Source organism: Chinchilla lanigera, unplaced genomic scaffold (assembly GCF_000276665.1).
Source record: "Chinchilla lanigera isolate Chin_1 unplaced genomic scaffold, ChiLan1.0 scaffold00001, whole genome shotgun sequence".
Lineage (NCBI taxonomy): Eukaryota > Metazoa > Chordata > Mammalia > Rodentia > Chinchillidae > Chinchilla > Chinchilla lanigera.
The window spans coordinates 47,062,731-47,085,540 of NW_004955402.1; the positions used below are offsets into that span (position 1 = coordinate 47,062,731).

Below are 22,810 nucleotides of genomic sequence, written 5' to 3' on the forward strand. Positions count from 1 at the left end.
TCAGTGCCTCTGAGTACATTAGACAGCAGAAACAATGGTAGTAAAAACAAAGCCACTCAGCTGTAATTGATAGCTTCCTCATGCTGCTCTTGCTGACTCTTGGCCCTTCAAAACTCACAGAATCACAAAATGACAGTGAGAGACTAAAATCACTCCCTTGTTTGCAGATGAAGAAACAGAAGCTCAGGAAAGTATGTGATAGGCCCAAAGAGCAAGCTCCCGGTAGGCCCCGGAAGACACACCCAATACCCTTGCTTGCCTTGAGTACCCTCCCCTACTATACAGATCTCACCTGCCAAATCCACCTCCTAGTCTTGACCTTGGGAATCTCTTTTCTTCCCTGAAGCTGTACCTCCCCATCCCTAGTCCTAAGCTATATGGCATGTGAGGTGACTTCCTGGGTCTGATTCCTCACCTTGCTGGCCCAGGATATCTGCTTTATCCTTCTATCCCACTGATGACTGAAATTCCATCTCAGGACTTTTTGACCTTGCCTCACACTGCCATGAATTCAACATGACAGTCACCAACTTCCAACAAGCCTGCCACCCAGACCCTGCCCTTCCCCTCAGGGGCTAAAAAACTCAACAGGAGTTGTATCTTGACATTGAGTAGGAGCTACAACCTTGGATCAATGTGTTGAATCAATATATATATTAACCAGACACATGCACACATAAATACTTCTAAATGGACTGCAACCTATAGTCCTTGGTACAAGAATAAAAGTAAAATTTCCATGGATAAGTTTCAGTATATTTCTAAAAGGCATTGGGATAAACATCATAAAGCTGAAGTTTTATTCTCAGCCCACCTCTAACTCTGAAGCTGACAAGCCCCTTCCTCCATCTTCTCCATCCCTGCAAAGGTACAGGGACACCTTCCCTCCCTACCTCAGTAGACAGACCATGGAGTCAACAAGAACATCCACATGAACATACTTTGAAAAGTTATACAAGGTGTCACAAACTAATCAAAACTGTAACCCTATCTGTAGGGGGGAAAGGTCTTTCTATTCTCCTACCTAACAATATCTAAATACAGAAATAAAAAGATGGGGCTGGGGATTTAGCTCAGCAGCAAAAGCGCCTGCCTGGCAAGCGCAAGGTCGTGAGTTCGGTTCCCGGTACCGGAGAAAAACGAAACAAACAAACAACAACAAAAAAAAAAAAACAGAAATAAAAAGATGACTGCATCATGCAGTAAATGGTTAGCAGCCTAGACCAGTATTGTCCAATAGAAACATGAGAGCCACATATATAATTTTAAATTTTCTAGTGAGCACATTTAGTACATTTTACTGATACCAACAGATCCAAAATGTTCATATAAAATATTTTTGCATTTTTGCATACTAAGTCTTTGAAGGCCAGTGTAAATTTTACACTCTAATCACATCTCAGTTGAGACCAGCCATGTTCCCATGTCCAATAGCCACAGGTGGTCAGTGGTTATTATGCTATACAGTGCAGCATTAGATTTAAACAGTGTCACAGTATCACATCTCAGTGGCACATACCAGCCTTTTTTCAGTGCTAGCACAGTTCATTGTAGCAAATATGCATGGGGATAAACAAATGTTTGGATATGTACTGTAATCACAAAAGCTCTTTGGAATAAGAAGAGGAATAAAGGACTTTAAAAATACATTAGCCTGTGCTGACCTTCTCCTGCTCCCAAAACACGTAAGTCTTGGCCTGTAGCTGCCAAAGGAAAAATTTCTGCTCTGGACTGTTCCAGGCATAGTGCCTGCTGATGGGTGAGCCACTCCTTCCCAAGCCATCATTAACCTGCCCCATTGTATATGTTCCCCACCTCTAACGTGGTTGCGTGTAAAAGCCCAGGAACACTGCTAAAAACATGAGCATGGTCTCTAAGACCCACGCTACTGAGAAATCATTTGCATTCTGTTAAGCAAATCTGCATAAAATTGAAGCCAAGACAGCCTGGCTGAGTTTCCACACCTCACTCCTCCGTACTGCAGTGGCCACCGAGATTTATCACCATACACAAGGGTGGTCCAGCCAGCCAGCGCCCCAGTTACAATCAGCATCAAAATGGAATCTCTGCCCCACACTGACATGGAAAGCAGTGTCCTCTGGGGTAAAGGGGTGGTGGAATGCTAAGATGTAATCTGGCTGCCGCATCCTTTGTTATGACAAGAGTTTATTTTGCAAGACTTTGACCTATGGCACGAAAACACAGCTTCAGTTGAGATTGTAATGATCCATGACGGCACACACACCTGAAAGCCAGAGAGCTCCGATTCTAGCCCTTCGGCCATGTGGGAAACAACAGTCACCCACTTCATTCCAGAAAGCCCCGGGCTTCCACCCGCAAAGCTCTGTGTGCCCTAGAGAATTCCTTCTCCTTTTAGTCAGGTATGCTGAAGGCAGACTCAAGGTGTAACTGTCTGAAACTGCTCGCAGACATCTCTTCCTTTAGACCAAGGGACAAGTGAGTTAAATTACAGTGACAACCTACAGATGGCAAGTGAACAAAGCAAATCACACAAGGCCAAGTTTGGAAGGAAAAACACAGAAAACAATTGGCTACTATTTTATATTTTGTTATTTTTATCTCAACTGCTTATTTCTTTCTAGGACTATTCCCTAGAGAAATTCCGTTTTCATTACAAAGCTGGTTTCTTATGCCAGGGAAAAGGCTATCATGCTGCCATCACTGCCATTGTTACTTCTGGTAAGGTCATCTCAGATGCTGTGTCTCCGTGAGATAAATCGTTTCCTAAACAGGCTTCTCTGCATCCTGCCACTGGCCATGTTTGCCCCAGTCATCATTTCTGGAGCCTTGATAGACTCAGCTTCCTGGAAACTCCAACAGCAAAGAAGCAGTAGAGTGCTTTCATTAAGAGCACAAAGCACTCCAAGACAGTATGGGTTCAAGCCCAAGCTTAACCAGTCAAACAGTTGTCATTAATCACCCCCTAGGCCTCAGGGTCTTCATCTACAAGAGAAGAATGAAAGCTGAACCAACCTCCTCGAACTGTTTTAAAAAAGAAATATACTAATAGAATGTTTAGCACCCACAAAAGGAACATAGGATAGTAGAGTGACCCTTTAACAGTTGATAGTACTGCCTGTAACATCTGCATAACCAGCCAGTCAGTTTACTGAGCACCAAATACATGCTTGCCATATTCCAAGTGCGGAGTATTCAGTGATGATCAGTCACATTCATACTCAACTCCTATACACAACCTCACCAAGCTTACCTTAGAAAGGCCTTTTGGGAAGTCCTATCCCGGCTATTCCCACTTCTCATGCATGGTGCAACTGCTCAGCATCTTAATTTGGACACTTGTCCATCCCCTTATCTGGCTTCTCTGTTCCCTCCAACATGCTATTGCCAGCAGAATTTTCCTGAACAGAGTCAGGTCATATCACTCATTAACACAGCTACAACCTTCCCTGGCTTTCCAAAGCATAAACACTTGAGTCTAAACTTGGTGTGGCAGGCAGCCTTACTGAGTCAGCCCTGTCCCCAGATCCACATCTTTTCCTTCTACCCTCAGCCCCTATATATACTCTGGTTGCTCTGATATTTCTGCCATTTGCAAGCTTGTCAGGCCCTTCAAGAATGGTATTTGCATATGGTACCCTTTCCCATTCTCCACAGGGCAAGCTTCTTAAAAAACAAAACAAAACAAATAACAACCTTATGCTTCAAGACCTAGGTCAAATAGCATCTCCTCACAACACCATCCTTCACCTTTCTAGCAGAAGCCCACTGGATTGTAATATATCTACTGTGTATGTTTTCCCAGGAGATTGCCCTCCACAAGGCCAGAGGTCATGTCCAGAAACCTAGTAGGCATGGAGAACGTTGAATGAACACCTGACTACATTTTACTATACTGTGGTTTCAAAACAAAATCACAGGGCCAGGGATATAGCACAGCAGTACAGTGCCTGTCTAGCAAGCATGACGTTGCAAGTTTGACTCCCGGTATCACAAAAAAAAAAAGAAAAAAAGAAATCACAAGGTAGATGATCAGGGTTCAAGCACTGCAAAGCAGTATCTCATGAGCCACTCCAACATCACCCAGCAGGGTGGAACAGCTACTCTAAATATGTCCAGAATTTAATTTATGCATAGAAAAAATAATTTAGATATAGCAACAGAGCAAAAACTCTCCTGGAAATAACCATCCATATCCACTTCAGTCAACTTGTTCACTAATTTTCTACTCTGAAAAGTAAAACAAAAAAAGAAACAGTAAAAGTAAAGTAAAATAGAAAAAGAACAGAATACGGAAGGAAACAAAGGTATTTTGGCCACTTTGGGTGTTTTTGTTTTGTTTCTGTTTTATATTGTTATTCCTTTTCTTTCTTCCAATACATTCTTTTTTTTTTTTTTTCTTTTTGCCTACTTGAGACAGAGTTTCACTATGCAGTTCACGTTGGCCTGGAAAATTCACTTTCTAGCCCAGCCGGGCCTCGAATTCACAGCGATCCTCCTGCCTCAGCCTCCCAAGTCCTGGGATGACAGGTATGCACCACCATACCTAGTCCTTCCAATATATGCTTGGAATAAAGCATTTCACATAAGTGAATTTTTTAGATGCCTGAAACCTTTTAAAAAAAAAAAACTTTTAATCATTTGGAATGGAGATGTGTCTGTCTCTTCTTACCTACTTTTTCTGAACTCTCCAACTGTTACCATGTGAAATGGCCCTGTCTTGGTGACTTGGCAGCACCCTGAGGAGCAATGGAGACCACTGCTACCATCCAAAAGTCACCTCAACAGCTGGTGCAGCCTCCATCACTATCTGTTCCACACAAAGGGGCCACAGATGTGTGCACTGTTTAGTTCCTGAGCTACTTTTAAGAGCATTTTTGTCTTCTTCCTTCCTGTCAGACTCTAAAATAATTTTTCTAATAATTTTCAGTCTTTCATTACCTCTGTTGTCAATTCACTTGTAACTTAATCTGTTTTCTGTTTCTGTTGGCTGAGGGGTGGGGAACTACAATCAATCATGTGAGAAAAAAAGTTTAATGCAAATGCACAGAATATTATTTGGCTATAAAGAAGAAAGAAATTCTGGGGGCTGGGGATTTAGCTCAGTGGCAAAAGTGCCTGCCTGGCAAGTGCAAGGTCGTGAGTTCGGTTCCCGGTACCGGAGAAAGACCAAAAAAAAAAAAAAAAAACAAAAAAAAAAAGAAAGAAATTCTGACATATGCTAGAATATAGATGAATTTATTAAGTAAAACAAGACACTGAAGGCAAAAATATTGTGTAATTCCACTTATATAAGGTAGCTAGAAGAGTCAAATTCAGAGAGACAGAAGGCAGAATAGTGGTTACCCAGGATGGGGGAGGGGAGTATGTAGCATTATTATCTAATGGGTAAAACATTCCAGCTTAGGATGATGAGGAAGTCCTAGATATGGGTAGTGGTGATAGCTGCACAACATTGTGAATCTGCTTAACACCACTGAACTGTGCACATTTAAACATGATGAAAACAACTGGGGATATAGCTCATTGGTATGGCGCTTGTCTACCGTTCATGAAGTACCACGAAAAACAGAGTAAAATGGTAAATGTTAGGTATATTTTAACACGCACTATGTACATGTGCACTTTTATAGAGAGACGCACACTTTTTAAAAGCATACTGGTTAAGAATGATGGCTGAACTCATGAGCTATTTCTGAACTTCAGAATGTCAATTTTGTGACATCCTTCTGAACAGAAGGACTGAAATTATTTCCTAGTTGTGTTGAGGATCGTCATCATTAAACAGAGCTCTCTGAAAATGTACTCTGCGCCTTTCAGTCACGAAAGTCTTTCACTCCCATATTACAGTACCGGTGACAAACAGGCATTCCTCACTCCCCAGAGAGTATCAGAAACAGTTCCAAAGAGAAATGAGGCATTGAAGTGTAGGACTTCCTCATATTCACACTGGAAACCAGGGAGCCTGGGTACAGAGGCCAAACCTACTCTTCCCTTGTCCTGAGAGCAATTTCTGTAACTAAGAGGTCACATAAAAGCTGCTAAAAGCACAAAGTATACTGATATTCTGCATTTACTGGGATTTTTAGGATTTTCAAAAATACATAAAGAAGTCTGGTACATACTGCACTGCTGGGTTATAGATTATAAATGAAACATTCTAGATTACATTGGTCCAACATTTTAAAGAAAGTCTAATCCATACAAGAGACAGGAAATAGTGGGTGGCTTGTTCAGCTCCAAACAGAGCCCAGAGTTTGGGGGTTTGGGGAGCTTCATGATGAACTCTGTCTCATTTAATGAAAGGTTACTATTGTTCTTTTGCTTGAATAATAATTTCCCTTCCTTTTTTGCTTCCTTATGAAACACCATGCAGCTCTACTCTAAAGTCATAACATGTACCCATGGAAAACTTTTAATTTTTAAAAATGTATTTATACTTTATTAACTTAAAACATTTTTTTTTCCTTTTGATTTTTGAGTTGTGCATTCTACACAGGATCTTGAAGTAAGTTAATGTTCAGTTTCTATGTTTTTAATAACAAAGAGATATACCAGTTGATGAGAAAGCAGGGGGAAAAGGCTGAATAAGAAAGCAGGGTTTTCTATTTTGTCAGAATTTAGGGTTTGAGTTTTTTTTAAGAAAGGAGCTTCCTGGCCCACACTGAAACCCCCTTAGCCCTGCAAGTCAACACAACTGCATCCTGTTCAGATGTTATTATGGAAACACTGTGCTAGGCCAAAGTATCCAAATTAAAATGCAAGAGATGGAAATAACCCTCCTTGATACATGGTGGTCATGAAAGGTGGGTTTGTTTATGAGTAGAATAAAATTTACAGCTAAATCCAAAAACAGATACATCATCATTTTGTAAACTTGAGTAGCATGTCATTCCACCTCTAGATTATGGAAAAAACACTAAGGTTATGCCTAAAAAAAGAACAGCAAAGAACTGAGGATCACACCAGAGGTAAAACCACAGACTTTTCCCACCTTTTTATTAAAGGCAATAGGCGGGTTACAATTTGATAGTGAGATCATTGCTCTGGGTCCAGGAAGGTACTGTGGGTTTGTTATTCAGCACACTCTGACCCCGGTAAGAGCTTCAGAATCAGGTGTCCAGTTTTATACGAAGTAGTGATTATTACTACTTATTTTTCAAAGGTCATTTATATAGATTCTTGGGAGTCAAAGGAGAAAAAGACAGGAAAAAAGTTTCAATGAAAAGTTTTCATTTTTCTTAACTATGAAAATGTTTAAAAACCCATGTTGTGAGACAGATTTTACCTCCCAGGTACTAAGATGACTAATTATCTTCTTTAAAAAAAAAAACCCCAAAAGTCACCTGCATCAATTTGTTAATTTTAATGGGTTCCTATTTTAAGTGCTTAGAATTTTGTTTAAGTTCTAAGGACGCTGATTATCACTTATATTGCCTAAATAAACAGTTCCGGTCTTGCCTCTTACTAGGAGAAGTTAGTTGAATTTGCAAAACCCCTTTACTTATCTGTGACTCCACTTTCTACCTTCAGGGAAGGAATTTAAATGATCTATCCCCACAAGTGTTAAACTGAGGGTCAGGCATTTATGGGGGTTCCACATATGCTAGTTTGCTTCCTTCCTGTCTTTTGGTGGGTGAGGCCAATGACCACTGATATAAGTGGAAGTAGGAAAGATGAGGATTAATAAGAGAAAAAGTATCCCAAACATTTTAGCCAAAAACAGTGGCTGTCTCTTTACTTCTATGTCATGCAAAATAACCCATTTTAAACTGAGGTGAGGAGTGTATTTTACTAATATGTTAATTTTAAGGCAGATCACTTTTCAGCTGTTAATGGACAAAAGCCAGGGAACCTCCCCATGTAAATTGCAATACTGCACAAAGACTAATGAAAAAGTTACAACCACTCCATCAGCAGCCTCACATCAAGTTGCCCTGTTTTCTTTATTCTGTAGCCCCTCTACTATTTTGTTATTTACCTGTGCACTGCTCTGACAGCTCCATAATGATAGATTCAGGAGATATTACACAGTTCCCTTTCTGTTTTTCCTTTTCTTCCTTTTTTTGGTAGAGGAGAATGAACCCAGAGCTTCCCATGCACTATACCACTGAGCTACATCCCCAACCCTTTTTATAACTTTGAGACACGGTCTTGCCAGCTTGCCCAGGCTGGCCTTGAACTTGTGATCCTCCTGCTTCAGCCTCCCAAAGAGAAGGAATTACAGGCATGTGCGAACACACCCAGCAGAAAATGGTTCTTGACCGTCACCTTTTGTTTAGGGTTCAGGCTCCAAGAATGGTGCTTGGAGCATAGTAAACTTTCAATAAATATTTGTTAAGTGAGTGAAGCTGCCCTTTCACACTGTGGTGAAACTCTACTGATGAGGGCTCCACCATTTTTTAAATCCAATAAACGCTTGTCAAATTTGTATTGGTCACCAATTTTAAAAGTAAATAAAAACTCTACTGCTAGTTAGTGACAATAAAAAGCAACCTATAAACATCCAATTCCACTCTCTCTTTTAAAAGGGGTTAGTTTACAGGACTGCCTCACGGAGCGTTAGATAACCCTCCCATCGATCATAGTGCTGTCCCCTTAGTAGGAAATATTGCCAAGTCCAGCTGGCTTGCAAGCCCATGCAGGGTCCTGAGCTCCTGATGTGGGCATCTAACAGCAGTTAGATGCTCCTCTGCCTCAAGCATACACACAAACATACTTTAAAAGCAGAACCAGTGAGGTGTGAGGGCACATGCATGAAATCCTAAACTACTCAGGAGGCTGAGACAGGAGGATTGCAGGTTCACTGTCAGCCCAGGCAACTTAGTGACTTAGTGAGATCCTGTCTCAAAATAAAACAAACAAAAAAAGTCCTGGGGTTGTAGCTCAGTGTAAAGGCTCTGAGTTCAATCCCTAGTACTGCAAAAAATTAATTTCTAGAATACATAAACAAAAATAAAAGTAAGGGGCTGGCAATGTAGCTCAGTATTTTCTGGGTTCAACCCCCAGAAACTAAAGGAAGAAAAGTAACTAGAAATTAATAACTACATTTTAATTTTCCTGAAGATTTTTCAGACAGCAGTAGAGGATTCTGTTTTTCAAATTAAATACACTTGATTAAGCCTTTTTAAAGAAATCTAGCACAAACTCAGAGGAGCAAGACAGAATAAAGAAGGATTTCTTGAACTGCAGATGAATGCCAGCTCCTGCTTTTCTTCCTGGCTGTCCCACAGCTTTGTTACAAAGTTTTCTCTTCCAGTGGGAATAAACAAATAACAAAAAATGTGGGGAGAGGAAGGTAAGGAAAAGTTGGAATATAAGAAATGCCTTACTTAGGGGTGTTGTGAAGATCAAATGGGCCAACAGAGAAGGAATTCCTTTAGATACTTTAAAATTCCATATACAATTATTATAAACTTTTTACCTATAGAAAAATTCTATGACAACTACCTTTCATTATCAAATTCTTTCTTCAAATACACTTTTATTAACTGATTGTTCATGAAAACTTATTACATTGTGAATTCTAACAAGTTTTCAGCCAGGCAATGCTAATTTAAGAGAATGTGACAGGAGAGAAAAACATAATAAGAACAATGACCACACTGTTTTCAAAACGGTTATGGAAAAAGACTGTTGTAGAAAAAGAATGAGTGATGTCCTGAAGCATCCAGCAAGTCACTGTGTCTTCCTAAACTCCTCTGCATCCCAGCCCTGCTCACTGTGTAGAGTGGTCAGTTCCTGGCTGTGCCTACTACTATTCCTCTAGCTCAGGCATACAGCTGCTCACGCAATGTCTAATCTCCCTGTCTCACTGACTGTCTGAGTAGAGTCAGAGACCTGTCCAGAATGAGCCTTTCCATAGTGGCACACACCAGCATCTTCTTGGCCCTGCCCACTAGACTCCCCACTCTGGCCAGGCCTCATTCCGTTTTCCTAAACTCTCCAGTGGTCCCTGGCCTCTAGCCTTTGTTCTAGAAGCTCTGGCCACACTTTGCTCCTCCTCCTGCTCCACTAAGCTTACTTTTCCAACACTAGTCTCTTACATCAGAAGACCTCCTTGGACTCAGAGGCCCCCACAGCTGCTGCATTTCTTCTGTCATCACTTTCAGCATCCTCCCCTGAACTCCCAGTTCATGGTCATCGTCCCTACTCCTCCTGGTTCATAAGCCAGGCCTACCTTGCCTCCACTTCCCATTTCTCCAGGGCCTTCCCTATAGGATGTGTACAATAAAAAAGTCTCATATATGAATAACTGATCTCTTGTTCTACATGCTATAGTCATATGACCAAGCATAAAAAAGCAATTACTCACTAAAAGCTGCAAAGATGTAAGTGGGTCCTTAACAATAATAACTGGACATTCATTTTTAATATCTTGCTATGGCAAGCACATAGAAGTTTTAAGGACCAATCAAGTGTCCCCCTCACATTAAATTTCCCCCAAATTCTCCATAAAAACACTAATTTACTCACTTGTCATGCCCTTTAAATATTTCTCACAAAACATATTTTCAAATTCCAATGAAATGTACTTTCATCAGTTAAGTTTTAATTGAGCCAAATATTAAATGCTCACATTAAGCAGACAAAGCATGTTTAGTCGCTGATTTGCAGTGACAGCTTGTGTTATTCTCACACACAGGCCAAGCATGAAATAGAAAACTAATAACCCCTTAACTGTATTCTCAAAGTATCATTTATGGGAAAGAAAACTACATTCAAAGGAAACTTGTGCAATGGCTGTCATTTTTTTCCCCTGTGCTGCAAGCTGTTACAAAGCAGGGGAGCTCATTTTCTCACGGACATGGACAAGCTCAAGAATCCCACTGTCACTGGATGTATTCATTAAGCAGGAATCTGGCAGCAGCACAGGGGACAGATAGTTTGGAGACCAGGCCAATTATCTGGGTGTCCTTTATAATTTGAAGTTTCTGAACTCACTCAAAGATAAGCCACTTGAAGAGGGGCTGGCAGTGGGAACATAAGGCACAGATGGCCACAGAGGAAGAGCGGGAGGAAGGGGGATGGGAGAGAGAAGAGAATTTGCTTGTGGTTTCATTCATGGGGACAAATCTGCAAGCTGACACATTCGTCTTTTTTAAAAGCCCCTGGAGAAGTATGGTCAAGCTTCATTACAAGTAAACAAATCATACAATCTTTCTGAAACAGATGACAAATGATGAGCAACAACACTTTGAGTTTCTGGCATGCCAAGGGATGAAAATTCTCAAAGACACAAATTCCACCAGTTCATAAAACCAGATAGGCAGTGAAGCTTGTTTGAATCAGAACAAGAACTCTGCTTAAAGCTGCCAGGCCAATAGATTTATCTGTGACAGCCCCAGTGAGCTTATCAGTCAGTGTCTTTAGAAACAAAATCTTAGGTTCTCTCACTTCTAGGAATGCTGAGCTGTACTGACTTCCAGGTTCAACTAGCTGCTTGCTTCATGGGAGAATTATGGCACTGTTTATCTTTGTGATTTCTATGCCGTTCTTTCACATTTGAGTTACGAGACTGAACTGAGTTAAAATCCACCTTGCTCCCACTGTGATAACCTTGCACAGGGCTGGATTTCTTTAATAATAAGTTAATGAATAATATCAGACTTTAAGACCATCACATTCTGGATTAGATATGAAAACCGAGGAATTAGAGGAACTAGGTACATAGGTGGACTGTGTATATAGGACCTTTGCAGAAACAGGTACAATGTGAATGTTACACATCTCTAATGTTAGGGTAAGGGCTAATAAATGTCGAATGGTTATTAATATGAAGCAAAAGTTACATTTCTCTTTAGGTATGAATGATATACCTTTTGAATTCAATGGAAAAGATGAAAACAAAACGTTTTAAAAAGGTCTTTCTCTTTTTTAGTTTCTATTAAATATTAATGAATCAGTAGGATGGGACATCTGGGACACAGAAACTATAATAAGAGAAATGGGAAAACATTTGCTGGTGAGGGTGAATTAAGATGCCCAAAGTACTGTTAACATAACTGTTTTATTAATTCATTCTTTTAATTGACAACCATTGTGTGTACCCACTTACTACTAGGCTAAGTGCCAGGTTAAATTTAATAGGAGAAACATTTCATGAGAAAGTCCCAGTGAAGAGGGACATTTTGACATTTTTTAAAGATCCAGAGCCACAAATAGAGGGAACTAATAGAATATTAGCAAAACACTAATTTGACTTGTTGAGTTATTATTTAAGATGGCAAACCAAGCTCTGAACAGTAAAACTCTAGTGTACTGCTTTAATTTAATCCACAGAGGTCTACAGAGGACTTCTGGGCAAAGGCAAACAGTAATGATAAAAGATGACAGAATCAGCTGTAGTAGTTAGGACCACTTTTGGAAATGAAAGAAGAAAAAGGGAAATCAACATAATTTGGGCAAAAAGTTGTATTATATTCCAGTCTCACTTTTCCTCTTGAGCTCCATGTACTGAAGTTCAACTGCATACAGAGCATTTCCACTTGGATATTCTAATGAAAGCTCAGATTGAAAATGGCCACAGTTATACTCATCACCTTTACTTCACCAAACAGTAACTGCTCTTATCTTTCCTTTCTCTCTCAAAGATAGTGTTGTTGTTAAAGCCAGCTGGTATACACCTAGTCTTCTGATTCTTTCCCTTGCTCATTCCTCAGTCCATCTCTTCCCAGTCCTTTGGTCTACTTCCATTCTGTATCATTTCCCATACCTATTCTGTCTTTCCATTTGCCACCTTACTGATGAGATTGAGACTCCTACCTGGACTCCCCAATCCAGATTCAATCATCATTATCAGTCTTCCTCAAACCAACATACCCTGCTTTGCCTCAGAATCCTTTCAACATCTCCCACGTCAAATACAAATCTCTAACCCAGGATCACATGATAAACCAAAGGCCACGGGAGTGTTCTTGATCCCCTAGTCAAATCAGACTCCTAATTCCCCAAACAGGATTCACACATTTCTGCTTGGCTTTGACTCCCCTGCTTTTGGCTATCTGAAGTGCTGCCTCCTCATTCCAACCCATTCTTCAAAGTTTGCCTCAAAATTATTTCTTACATGAAACTCTAGGAAGATGTCTCCTAGCTGGAGTGGCTCTCTATGCCACTAAAGATTATCAAGGATTATAGCAATTTGCATACCTGCAATTCTTCAAAGGCAAGCCTATTTTACACATTGTTTATATAACTAAAACACCTAGCTTAGACCTTTACACATGTGACCCCTTAATAAATTTTTCCAATGAAAAAAATGTGCACATTTCCCTAAACAGATCCTTCTCACCTTCCCATATCCATCACTGCCCTGGTTACTAGGAACTCAGGGTTAAGTTTTATGGACAACTGTTCATTTTCCTTGATTAAGACTTTCTCAGATCATTTTCTTCTCAAACTCTTACTTTAATGTTTAGTAACTAGCTCTGTCTCACTATACTTATAATTTTGCTATAAAATACTTTAAAACCTCTTCTCCATATCTTAAGTATTTAAAAAAAAAAAAAAAAGATGCTGGCAGGAATCCACAAAGGAAATGGTTAGGAGATAGCCTTGAAATTTGAAACCCAGAGGTGCCAAAACTGCCATCCTTTATGGACTTGCTTTTTTCACCCTCAAGAGATAAATCAATATGTAAATCTGATGGTATTATTTTTAGTTAACTATATTCCTATCTTAATTGCAATATGGATATATATTAGATAGGCAGTGACTCTAGAAAGCTCAATATTTGTCCCACATTTTCTTAGAAAATCCAAACACTGCCGTGAGAATAGTTGGCTGCAATTCAATTTAGAGTTAATACACAGATGTAACATTCCTTGTGTTGTAAAGCAGAAATATTAGTTATCTGCTAAAGAGAGCTGGAAAAAGTCAAGAAGAGACAACCTGCAACACTGATTCCTTGTTTGGGGCTCAAGCATTAAAATTTGTAAACTCTCCATTAGTCTTTTGAGGTTTAACTGTCTTTTCGACAGTTAAAAACAGAGAAGTGCAGTAATTGGAACTGTCACAAGAAAAGATGTATGGGTCTCAATGGAAAAAAATCTCCCTTGAAAAATTAAAGCTTTGCTTGACGCAGTGGGTTTTCAGATTGTTTTCAGGAAGCCTAATAAAGAGCAGAGTGGAGTCGGTCATAAGCTTCTGACTCATTACGTTGAAGCCCCCAGAGAGCTGATTAACTAAAAAGAGAATATGGTTCTATTCCTGAAATTTGGAAGGCAAAATGAGCAGCAATGGAAATGCAAATTTTCTCAATAAAGAGTTTCCCACTGAAGCACATGCTCCGTGTGCAAAATGGGAGAAAAGGTGCACTGCACAGTTAACCTCTTCCTGGAAAGCATTCTATTGCTAGGAAGTCACTGATGAGCCAAAGCAAGCACCAGGCCAGCATGTCAGGGAGAATTCCTCTTTAACACATCCATAAGAGGATGTCTGGGGGAAGGAGTCCTTAACTTCAATTAGTTTACTTAGTCAAAATGTAACTAATGCTCGAGTTATACCCCATTATCACGCACCACAGGGATCAGAGCAAGTAAAAGTTTTGCCAACAGACACTTTTTCTCCACTCAGATTGGAATTCATAATCTCTGGAGGGAAAAGGTAGTACTTATTGACAATTTTTACTTTACTAGCTGCTAATGGCAAGATCACAGTGGGGTACACTGTTGCCTTCTCCAGGTGACTCCTATCCTTTGTGAGTTGCATAGCAACAAGGAGTTACACTTGGGATGTCTGTGACCAGGCAGGTACGGATGGTCTTGGGGTTAAGTACCAATGAGAAAACCCAGTGGCTTTGGAGAAACACAAGTAATTATTCAATCCTCATTCTTACTGAAGACAGGTGTGTTAAGAGCACATACAAATAGCATTGGTCCTGTGGAACCAGGCACCTATCAGAACAATCACCTACCTTTTCCTTACTTATAAAAAGGAAAACAGTTTTGTTGTAATTTTAAAAGGTTTACTATCTCCATTTAAAGAAAGAGGACCACAGCACTGTAAATTAGAAGGTCAACACCTGTACCTTAGGAACATGGTCTACAGTAGACTATGAGTTTCTATAAACTGAAATAACATTTTTTTTTGTTTGTTTTGTTTTTTGTTTTTTCTCCGGTACCGGGAACCGAACTCACGACCTTGCGCTGAAATAACATTTTTGAAGAGCAGCATCTGCTAATAGCACAGTACTAAAAACTAAATCAAAACAAAACAGAGAATTTTTCTTCTCTCCAAAGAAAGAGGCCTCATTCTGGTTCAAAACCTACTTGTATTTGTGTACATATAAGAAAGTGTTAATTAAGAAAGACAGTTCTTTACATTACTACTCTGTTTAGCAGGGCCTGGAGTACATGCCTGTAATCCCTGCACTCTTGGAGACTGAGGCAGGAAGACTACAAATTCAAAGTCTAGGCAATTTAGCAACTTTGCAAGACCTTGTCTCAAAATAAAGAGGGATAGGTATAACTCAGTGAGAGATCCTGGGTTCAATTTCCAGCACAGTAATAAATAAATAAATTCTAATCTAATCAGAATCAGGCTTAGCTTTTACTTAAAAAGCATTAATGAGATTCTTTAAAAACTAGACTGCTTCCTAAGTATTTTTAATGTGCATAGACAGCTTGGTGGGTTACTATTTAAAAAGGGAACTCCCCGCACTGCCTTTCAGTTGTGTTCAGCCTATGACTATGTTAAACAATATTTTTAAAATTATATGCATTTTGCCCCTTATTTAAATGAGGCTTTAATGCATACATGAACAGCCACATGGTTAGAAATAACTTGTTTAGACAGAAATTGAACTGCATGCAAAATAACATGTACTTAGTTATTTTCTCTCTCCCTCTAAATCTTGGAGTTTAGAATCATGTTTGTGGAGATGTGTGGGACTATGAGTTTTTATCAAGACACCTACAAACCTAGCCTGTGAGTTCATCTAGGGCAGGGGCAAGCTTTGTCTCCCATGCCCCTAACTTAACCCAGGGCCCAACACACGAGATATGCCAGCATGTTCATGGGGTAACTGTCTTAGTCCTGAATCATTTTCATCATTAATACTGCTTAGATATCACATATTCATGTTTGAATCAAACCAAGAAGAGAGAAAGAGAAACTTCATAGGAAGCAAATTTACCAAGTGGTCTCCCTATATGTAGTTAGGGGATAGGTGACCAGCTTGAGAGGTTATGGCCATACCTGAATAAGGTGATATTAGATTACCTTAAAAAGACTTAACAGAACCTTTGAAACCTCAGACACAATGTATCTGTGGGAGAAAGGGAAACTTTCTGCTTGTACACTACAAAGATGGTGTTGTTTTCTAGCACAAATGCACTCCTGCTTTGCTTAACTACTGCTAAGACGATGAATGACCTTAAAAACAGGTGGGGAGGAATGGTGCGTGGGAGACAGCCCTATTAACACACAAAGCACCTCCACACTCTTTCATAAATGGTTTATCACCCCTCCAAAGCAGAACTGAACTAGAAACAGAGCAAAAGAAAGCACTAAAAATTGGCCTGGTTGGCTTGCTCTCTCTTTCTTCGTCCCTCCTGCTCTCTTTTTCTCTCTCCCTCCCTCCCTCTGCCTCCCTCTCTCTCTCCTGTGGCTGTTACCTGGTATGGTACATGTGGCCTAATGACATTTAAGCAATCTGACATGTACTGGCTCAGTCAAGCGTTGCTAAAAAGTACAATCCATTCTCACTAGAAAGCACAACTAAAAGTAACAGGATGCACAAGAAAATGTTTTCAACATTAAATTAAATGACACTGAATAGCAACAAAAGCCCTAAAAGGAAACTGAGTGAAGTGAAAAATTTTATGAAGGTCCAGAAATATGATCACTCAACAGCACATGACTGAAAAACTCTAGGAGCAATAGTGTACTTTTTTACAAAATAAATTGTTGAAAGAGGTCATGTGATTCTTAATAGGCAGAAAGATGCACTTTCCCAAGGAAAGTTCATCATTAAATGTATTATTTAAGACTGGATTATCGTCATGCTATTTTTAATCCTATTATTTTGCTGCCAAAACTGTCCATGAACAGCTGATACTCAGCCACTAGAAAAATGATGCTCTTTCACGTATTTTGTACACTGGCATGAGAATGGTGCTCCTTTCCAGTTAATCAAATGTTTTGCTGGACGTGGACTGCATCCAGAAAAGAGAAACTGCTTGCTAACTAATAAAAAGGAAGCTGACCTCTACTGGGTGATGAGAACTAAATTCCTATCTTCCCAAAACTACCAACACCAAAACACCAAAAACAAAACAAACAAACAAAAAACAAAGAAAATCAAACCACCAACCATCTGATCAACAGAATAAAGCCAGTGTCCTACAGTCTCATGTTTGAAGCACCTTATTCTACTAGGCTGTACCTCACACCTTCCTAAGACATGAGGCTGAATGTCATTGCAGTTCTGTTTGGAAGGTTTGAATTCACTCATCATCAACTTGCCTATCTCTCAGCTCTTTGCTTGCAGAAGTCCTTTTGTCTAAAAGTAACTGCAGGGTCATTAAACTCATCTATTTAAACTGTGGTAGGAGGGGATAAAATAATAACTAATAGAACCATTAAAATGGTGATCTCTTACCTTTAATTACAGTAGAAACTCTATCTTATTTTAATGGGACCAGTGATGCTAATACCCATGGTATAAGTACCATGAAACCATTCTTGAGAAGATTGGGTTTGTAGTATCTACGTATCTCCTTCATTCCAATCTCTTTCTTCCTGAAGGTTAGATCACTCTAGTGGACATCAGGGAAATATTGAGTTTTCCAGGTAACACTCTGGAGGCTACTGAAATGGGACACTGCAGAATTCATCCCAGGACATGACTCTTCCTAAAAAACACCCCAAGAATCGAGTATGGTAATCAGCACCTCTGACCTGAATGTACACACAGACCACAGATTCCAACTCAATAGCATTGACCTGGGATTCTGCAATTCTAAGAACCTCCCTGGTGACAACCATGTTGCCAGTCTGGGAGCTACCCATCAGCTACAGGGTCTTAAGACATTTTCTGGATCTGTTGCTCTCTCACTGCTACCTCTTGCTTGTCTTTTTCTCAGTGCCACACAATGCCTTCCTCAGATCTAGGAAAAAAGCCACATCCCCCTCTATACCCAATTACTACTTTAGCCTTTAATCTGTAGGTTTCTGGGACCATCTTTTGGAGCCTGATCATTCCAAGGACTACTTTCTCTTTTTTTTGAAACATGGAATGCAAACAGTTTTCCTCAGGCTCAGAAGGTTCTGACTTTGCGGCAGAAAAGAAAAAGTGACTTCAAGTCTAAAGCCTCAAGTGTTCAATACTGTGTTCATATATGAGCTGATCCACTGAGCCCCAGGAGTAGTGCAGATCATGGTCTCACATCAAGAAAATATGCTATCTCTTCTGAAACTTCCCCATTTATTAAAACTACACTTTAAGATGTAATTTCTTATTAGACATAGAACTTTGGTACAAATTTGGAGGAAAATCTGTCTGTATGCCAAAAGCCTAAAATAAAAATTTAGATAAACAATGCACATTTGAAAGGATAGCCAAATCATTTATAACTCTCAAAATATGGTTTTGTTCTAAAGTGTCTACATATGATTCCATTTTCTGATAAATACCTTCTTTTAGCCAAATTCCTTTGTTTTCCTATGTAGTTCATCCATCTGTGTATTGTTCTGAAAACTATTACGTATTTTTACTATCAGCCATTTGTGGTTCTATATGATTTATTTTTACCATAAGGGGTTTTGTAAACATTTTTTATCATGTTGTACAATATGTCATTGTGGTTTTGCATCATAAAATGTAGCCTGTACATTTGTCAACTTCAGATACCTGTTGACCACAAAGATAGGCTCTACAATGCAAGCCTTACTGTGAAAGGAGGAAAAAGTGATCATTTACAAAGAAAGCTCATTTAGAGATGCTAACAAACGACAACTCAACAACAAAGGCCAGGGTTGTATCTACATTTCTATCACAAATATATGACCTTATTTCCCACTTTTGTATTAACTTACTTCATAGACAAGTTATCACCTTGGGTTTCTTTCAACTTCAAAGAAAAGTTTAAATTTTTAAAAAACATGAAGTAGGAAAACTATTAAATAAGTTTTACTTTGGTTTTAGAATAATCCTTCTGACATTTGGAAATCCATACCTCTTTGGAAACAGTGGTTAAAAACTGAACCACCTACTTATAATACACATTTAACAAAAATGCTATTTTTTTCACCCTTTAGCAAATTTTTCCAAAATTACTAAAGATGTGGGTGTCACAACAAATAATTCATAAATTTAAATTTTAGAGCTTTAGTGAATTTTACTTTTAAACATTAAACAGTGGGTCAATATTGTCAATTTTGGTCAAGAACATCAGATGTTCACATCAATCATTCTACTTTTTATGGCCTTTTCTCTTTTGGGTCCTGAATATTAGCACATTTTGTATACTGAAGTAAAATACATAATGTGCATCTTGAGATTTAATCTATTTGCAGTCATTTCAGGCTTTTTTTCCTCCTATAAAGTAACATTAATCATTCTTCCCAGCCACTATGAAAGGAGGCACCGAATTGCAATCTTTTTCAAATATAACCCTAATTAAAACAAAAAGTCTAAAAGAAAAAAACTTCAGGCAAGAATTATTACTCTTCCATAAACTGATCATTTTAAATATAAGATGCAGATCTTAAGTATGAACCTCAAGTCTTAGGATCTGTTTCCCACTCCCAAAGAATCACGGAAAAGATGAACGGTGCACGCCTGTAATCCCAGCACTCAGGAGGCTGAGGCAGGAGGATTGTTGTGAGTTCGAGGTCAGCCTGTGCTACAAAGTAAGTTCAACACTAGCCTGAAATGCCTAGGGAGACCCTGCCTGAAAAGGACAAAAAAAAAAGCAGAAGAAAAAGAAAAGATGAGCTGTACAGTAAAATGATGGACTCTATGTAGCATAGCACCAGGAAAAGAAATCACCTTGTAGATGCTCTTCAAAGCTACAGATATCAGTCATTTCAACTTAAGTCAGGGCATCTCTCAATCCACACTAACAATTACTCCTTTTTACATTCTCCTAGATACAAGCAGTTTTCAGTAGAGGAGACCACAATATTATGTGGATTCTAGGTGGTGAGAAGTAGTAGACGCCAGTAAACTTTAAATCACACATGCATTACAGAACACAAAGTATGCGGCAGATGCAAAATCTATGCCTAGGGATATAAAGCATCCACAGCCCAGTGTTCTTCTAGACACACACCCCATCACATCCACTGCAGACAGGAGTCCACGAACTGCAGTGAAAGCCAGCTTACCTCTTCACAAGTACTGCTTAAGTTTTCCAGGGAAAGGAACTACATTAGTTTTCTTCTTGGGAAAAATTTTACCAGATGAATCAGAAGAGGTCCTCTGGTGGAGTCTGTTCACCTAATTGGATGGTTCTCAAATTTTACTACACTAAAGAACCCACCAGGGGAGCCTGCATACTAACCAGATCCAACCCTGGGGATCTGGTTCATAAGTAGTCCCTGAAATCTATTTCAACAAGCTACCCAGGACCAGCTATCCCTGATGCTGGGAACCCTGAAGGTTCAGAGCAGGAAACACTGAAGGGATACCGCTTACGCAAACATCTTACTGGATCAGAAACGATGGATCTTTAAATTCAATGGCTGGCAGCAAGTTAAACACTTTTGGCGGCAAGAAATTATCACAGTCTGGTTGACTGGGCGCACTTGGTCCAGAGGAAAAGCGAAGAAAACTACAAACCCGGCTTTATTTCACTGGCCCAACAGCCTGCACTTGACCCAAGCGCCCACCCACACGCCTGCCGCGGCCTCAGAGACCTGAGACCTCAAGCCCAGAACACTCACTCAAACGTGCACCTACCCAGCCTCCGTTATCTTGGATCCAGGTGTGCAGGTGCCGGTTCAGGTACTCTGTCATCCAGAGGGCGATGTTGTCCACCAGGGGCGACATCTCCCGGTTGACGCTCTCCACACACATGACCCCACCGAACTCAAAGAAGGCCACAATCCTCCCCCAGTTCACCCCATCCCTGAAGAGCTCCTCCACCACCGTGGCAAAGCGTCCCCTCGCGGTGAAGGGCGTCAGGTGCAGCTGGCTGGACATCTCGGCGAAGTCGCGGCGGTAGCGACGGGAGAAGTCGTCGCCGGCCTGGCGGAGGGTCAGGTGGACCACAGGTGGCACCGGGCTGAGCGCAGGTCCCGCGGCGGCGGCGAGGCCGGCCAGCGGCGGCGGCGGCGAGGTCCTGGCGGCCGGGTCCCGGGGCGCAGCGGCCGGGGAGTTGCGCCCGGGCTGGAAGGAGAAGATGCCCGGCGTGGGCGCGGCCCCGGGGGGCGCGGCGCTCTCCTCTCCGGCATCCCACTCGTAGCCCCTCTGCGACAGCTTATAGTGGATGTACTTCATCACTATCTCCCGGTTATCATACCCTGTTCTCCCAGCGTGCGCCATCCTTCCCCGAAGAAAAGCAGCCGGGGACCAACAGCACCTCTCGCCCCCGTCCCCACCCCTCAACCCCGAAAGAAAAAAAAGAATAGTTACAATCCAGCTATTTTATTGGATGTGCTTTGCATTCTTGGATGGGGGGGTGTCTCCAGTCACGCGGAACTCTTGATTCTGGTGTTTCCCCCTTCGATGAGATGGCAGGAAATTTTTATTCAAACTCCTTTCAGATCTTCATTTCATGAGGCACATTATTATTAAGTATTGTTAATATCAGTCTACTTCCTCCGTGATGCTGAAAGATGAAGGAAAAAAACCCCCAGTAAGTCGAAATCAGGTGCATTTTCCTCAATGCACTAGGTGAAAGCCGGGCATACCCACTACAAGTTACACCTTCAAAAAGAATGCATCAAACTGCCTGGAAATTAAATTTACTTGGATGCACTTAAAGTCGAAAATCTCAACTGTGTCCACTGAAAGTTACAGTAAACCAATTTCCTGTGCAAAGAACTTACTTGTATTTTTTAAGAACAGCATGATCCTCTATCAAGTTTCCTTTTTGGTAAAACCAAAACAAATGCGTAAGGCAACGATCCATCAACCTTCGGAACTCTCCGTCTGTAGCTGCTCTGAAACTTCCAAATGAATCGGGGGCGGGGGGCGGTTGCAAAAATGAGGATTTCCAGATTGATTCCCAGACTTCGGCTTCACAGAAATGTCAATCCGCAGGAATCCCAACCGGAGGTCTCAAGAGCACGAGAAAACAAGGCAGCGGCGGCGGCGGCGGCAGATGAATTACAACGTTCAGTCCAGCATTTGCAGAAGTCCTGTGATTTTCCCCCTCTCGGCAATTTACACACGCACAGACACGCGCGGGCACAGACATGGATCTCTGTCCGCGGAACTGCTTCACGCCTCCACGGAGAGGAGAGAGACACGGGAGGGGGACGAAGGACGAGCCGGGGACGGGGGCAGGAATCCTCTTCGGATTAAACTCCGAGCGGCAAATGCATTTTCCGAAAAGCTGCTTGATAAATGAAGGCAGGACGCGCCCGGCCCGCCGCCGCCGGTGCCGAGCGCGAGCAGCCCGCGCGCTGTGTGTGGTGCGGTGGGGAGAAGGAGGTGGTGGGGGAGGGCTTTATTTTTTCCCTCTTTTCCTAAAAAGGATGACTGCTACGAAGTTCTCCCCCCCGGACCCCTCTTCCGCTGCACCCCACCAGCGCACCCCGCCTCCGGGCTGCGCACCCTTTCTCCTCCTCCTGCTCCTGAGCGGCGGCGCAGGCGACGGCCGCCTCCTCGAGCTCCCGCCGCGCAGCCCGCTCCGAGGGTGACGCTGCCGGCGCGGAGGGC

At 41.1% G+C, this 22,810-nt stretch overlaps 1 protein-coding gene across 1 annotated transcript in view; it reads right to left on the minus strand.

The window, feature by feature from the left end:
- The window catches only part of Bcl2 (B-cell CLL/lymphoma 2), a 173,090-nt gene extending 151,606 nt beyond the window's left edge, over nucleotides 1–21,484 (minus strand). The window contains exon 1 of the mRNA XM_013511218.1: nucleotides 20,885–21,484. Within this exon, the coding sequence (XP_013366672.1) occupies nucleotides 20,885–21,469 (585 nt within the window). The 5' untranslated portion in view covers nucleotides 21,470–21,484. The remainder of the gene's footprint in view (nucleotides 1–20,884) is intronic.
- Nucleotides 21,485–22,810: the final 1,326 nt, after the last annotated feature.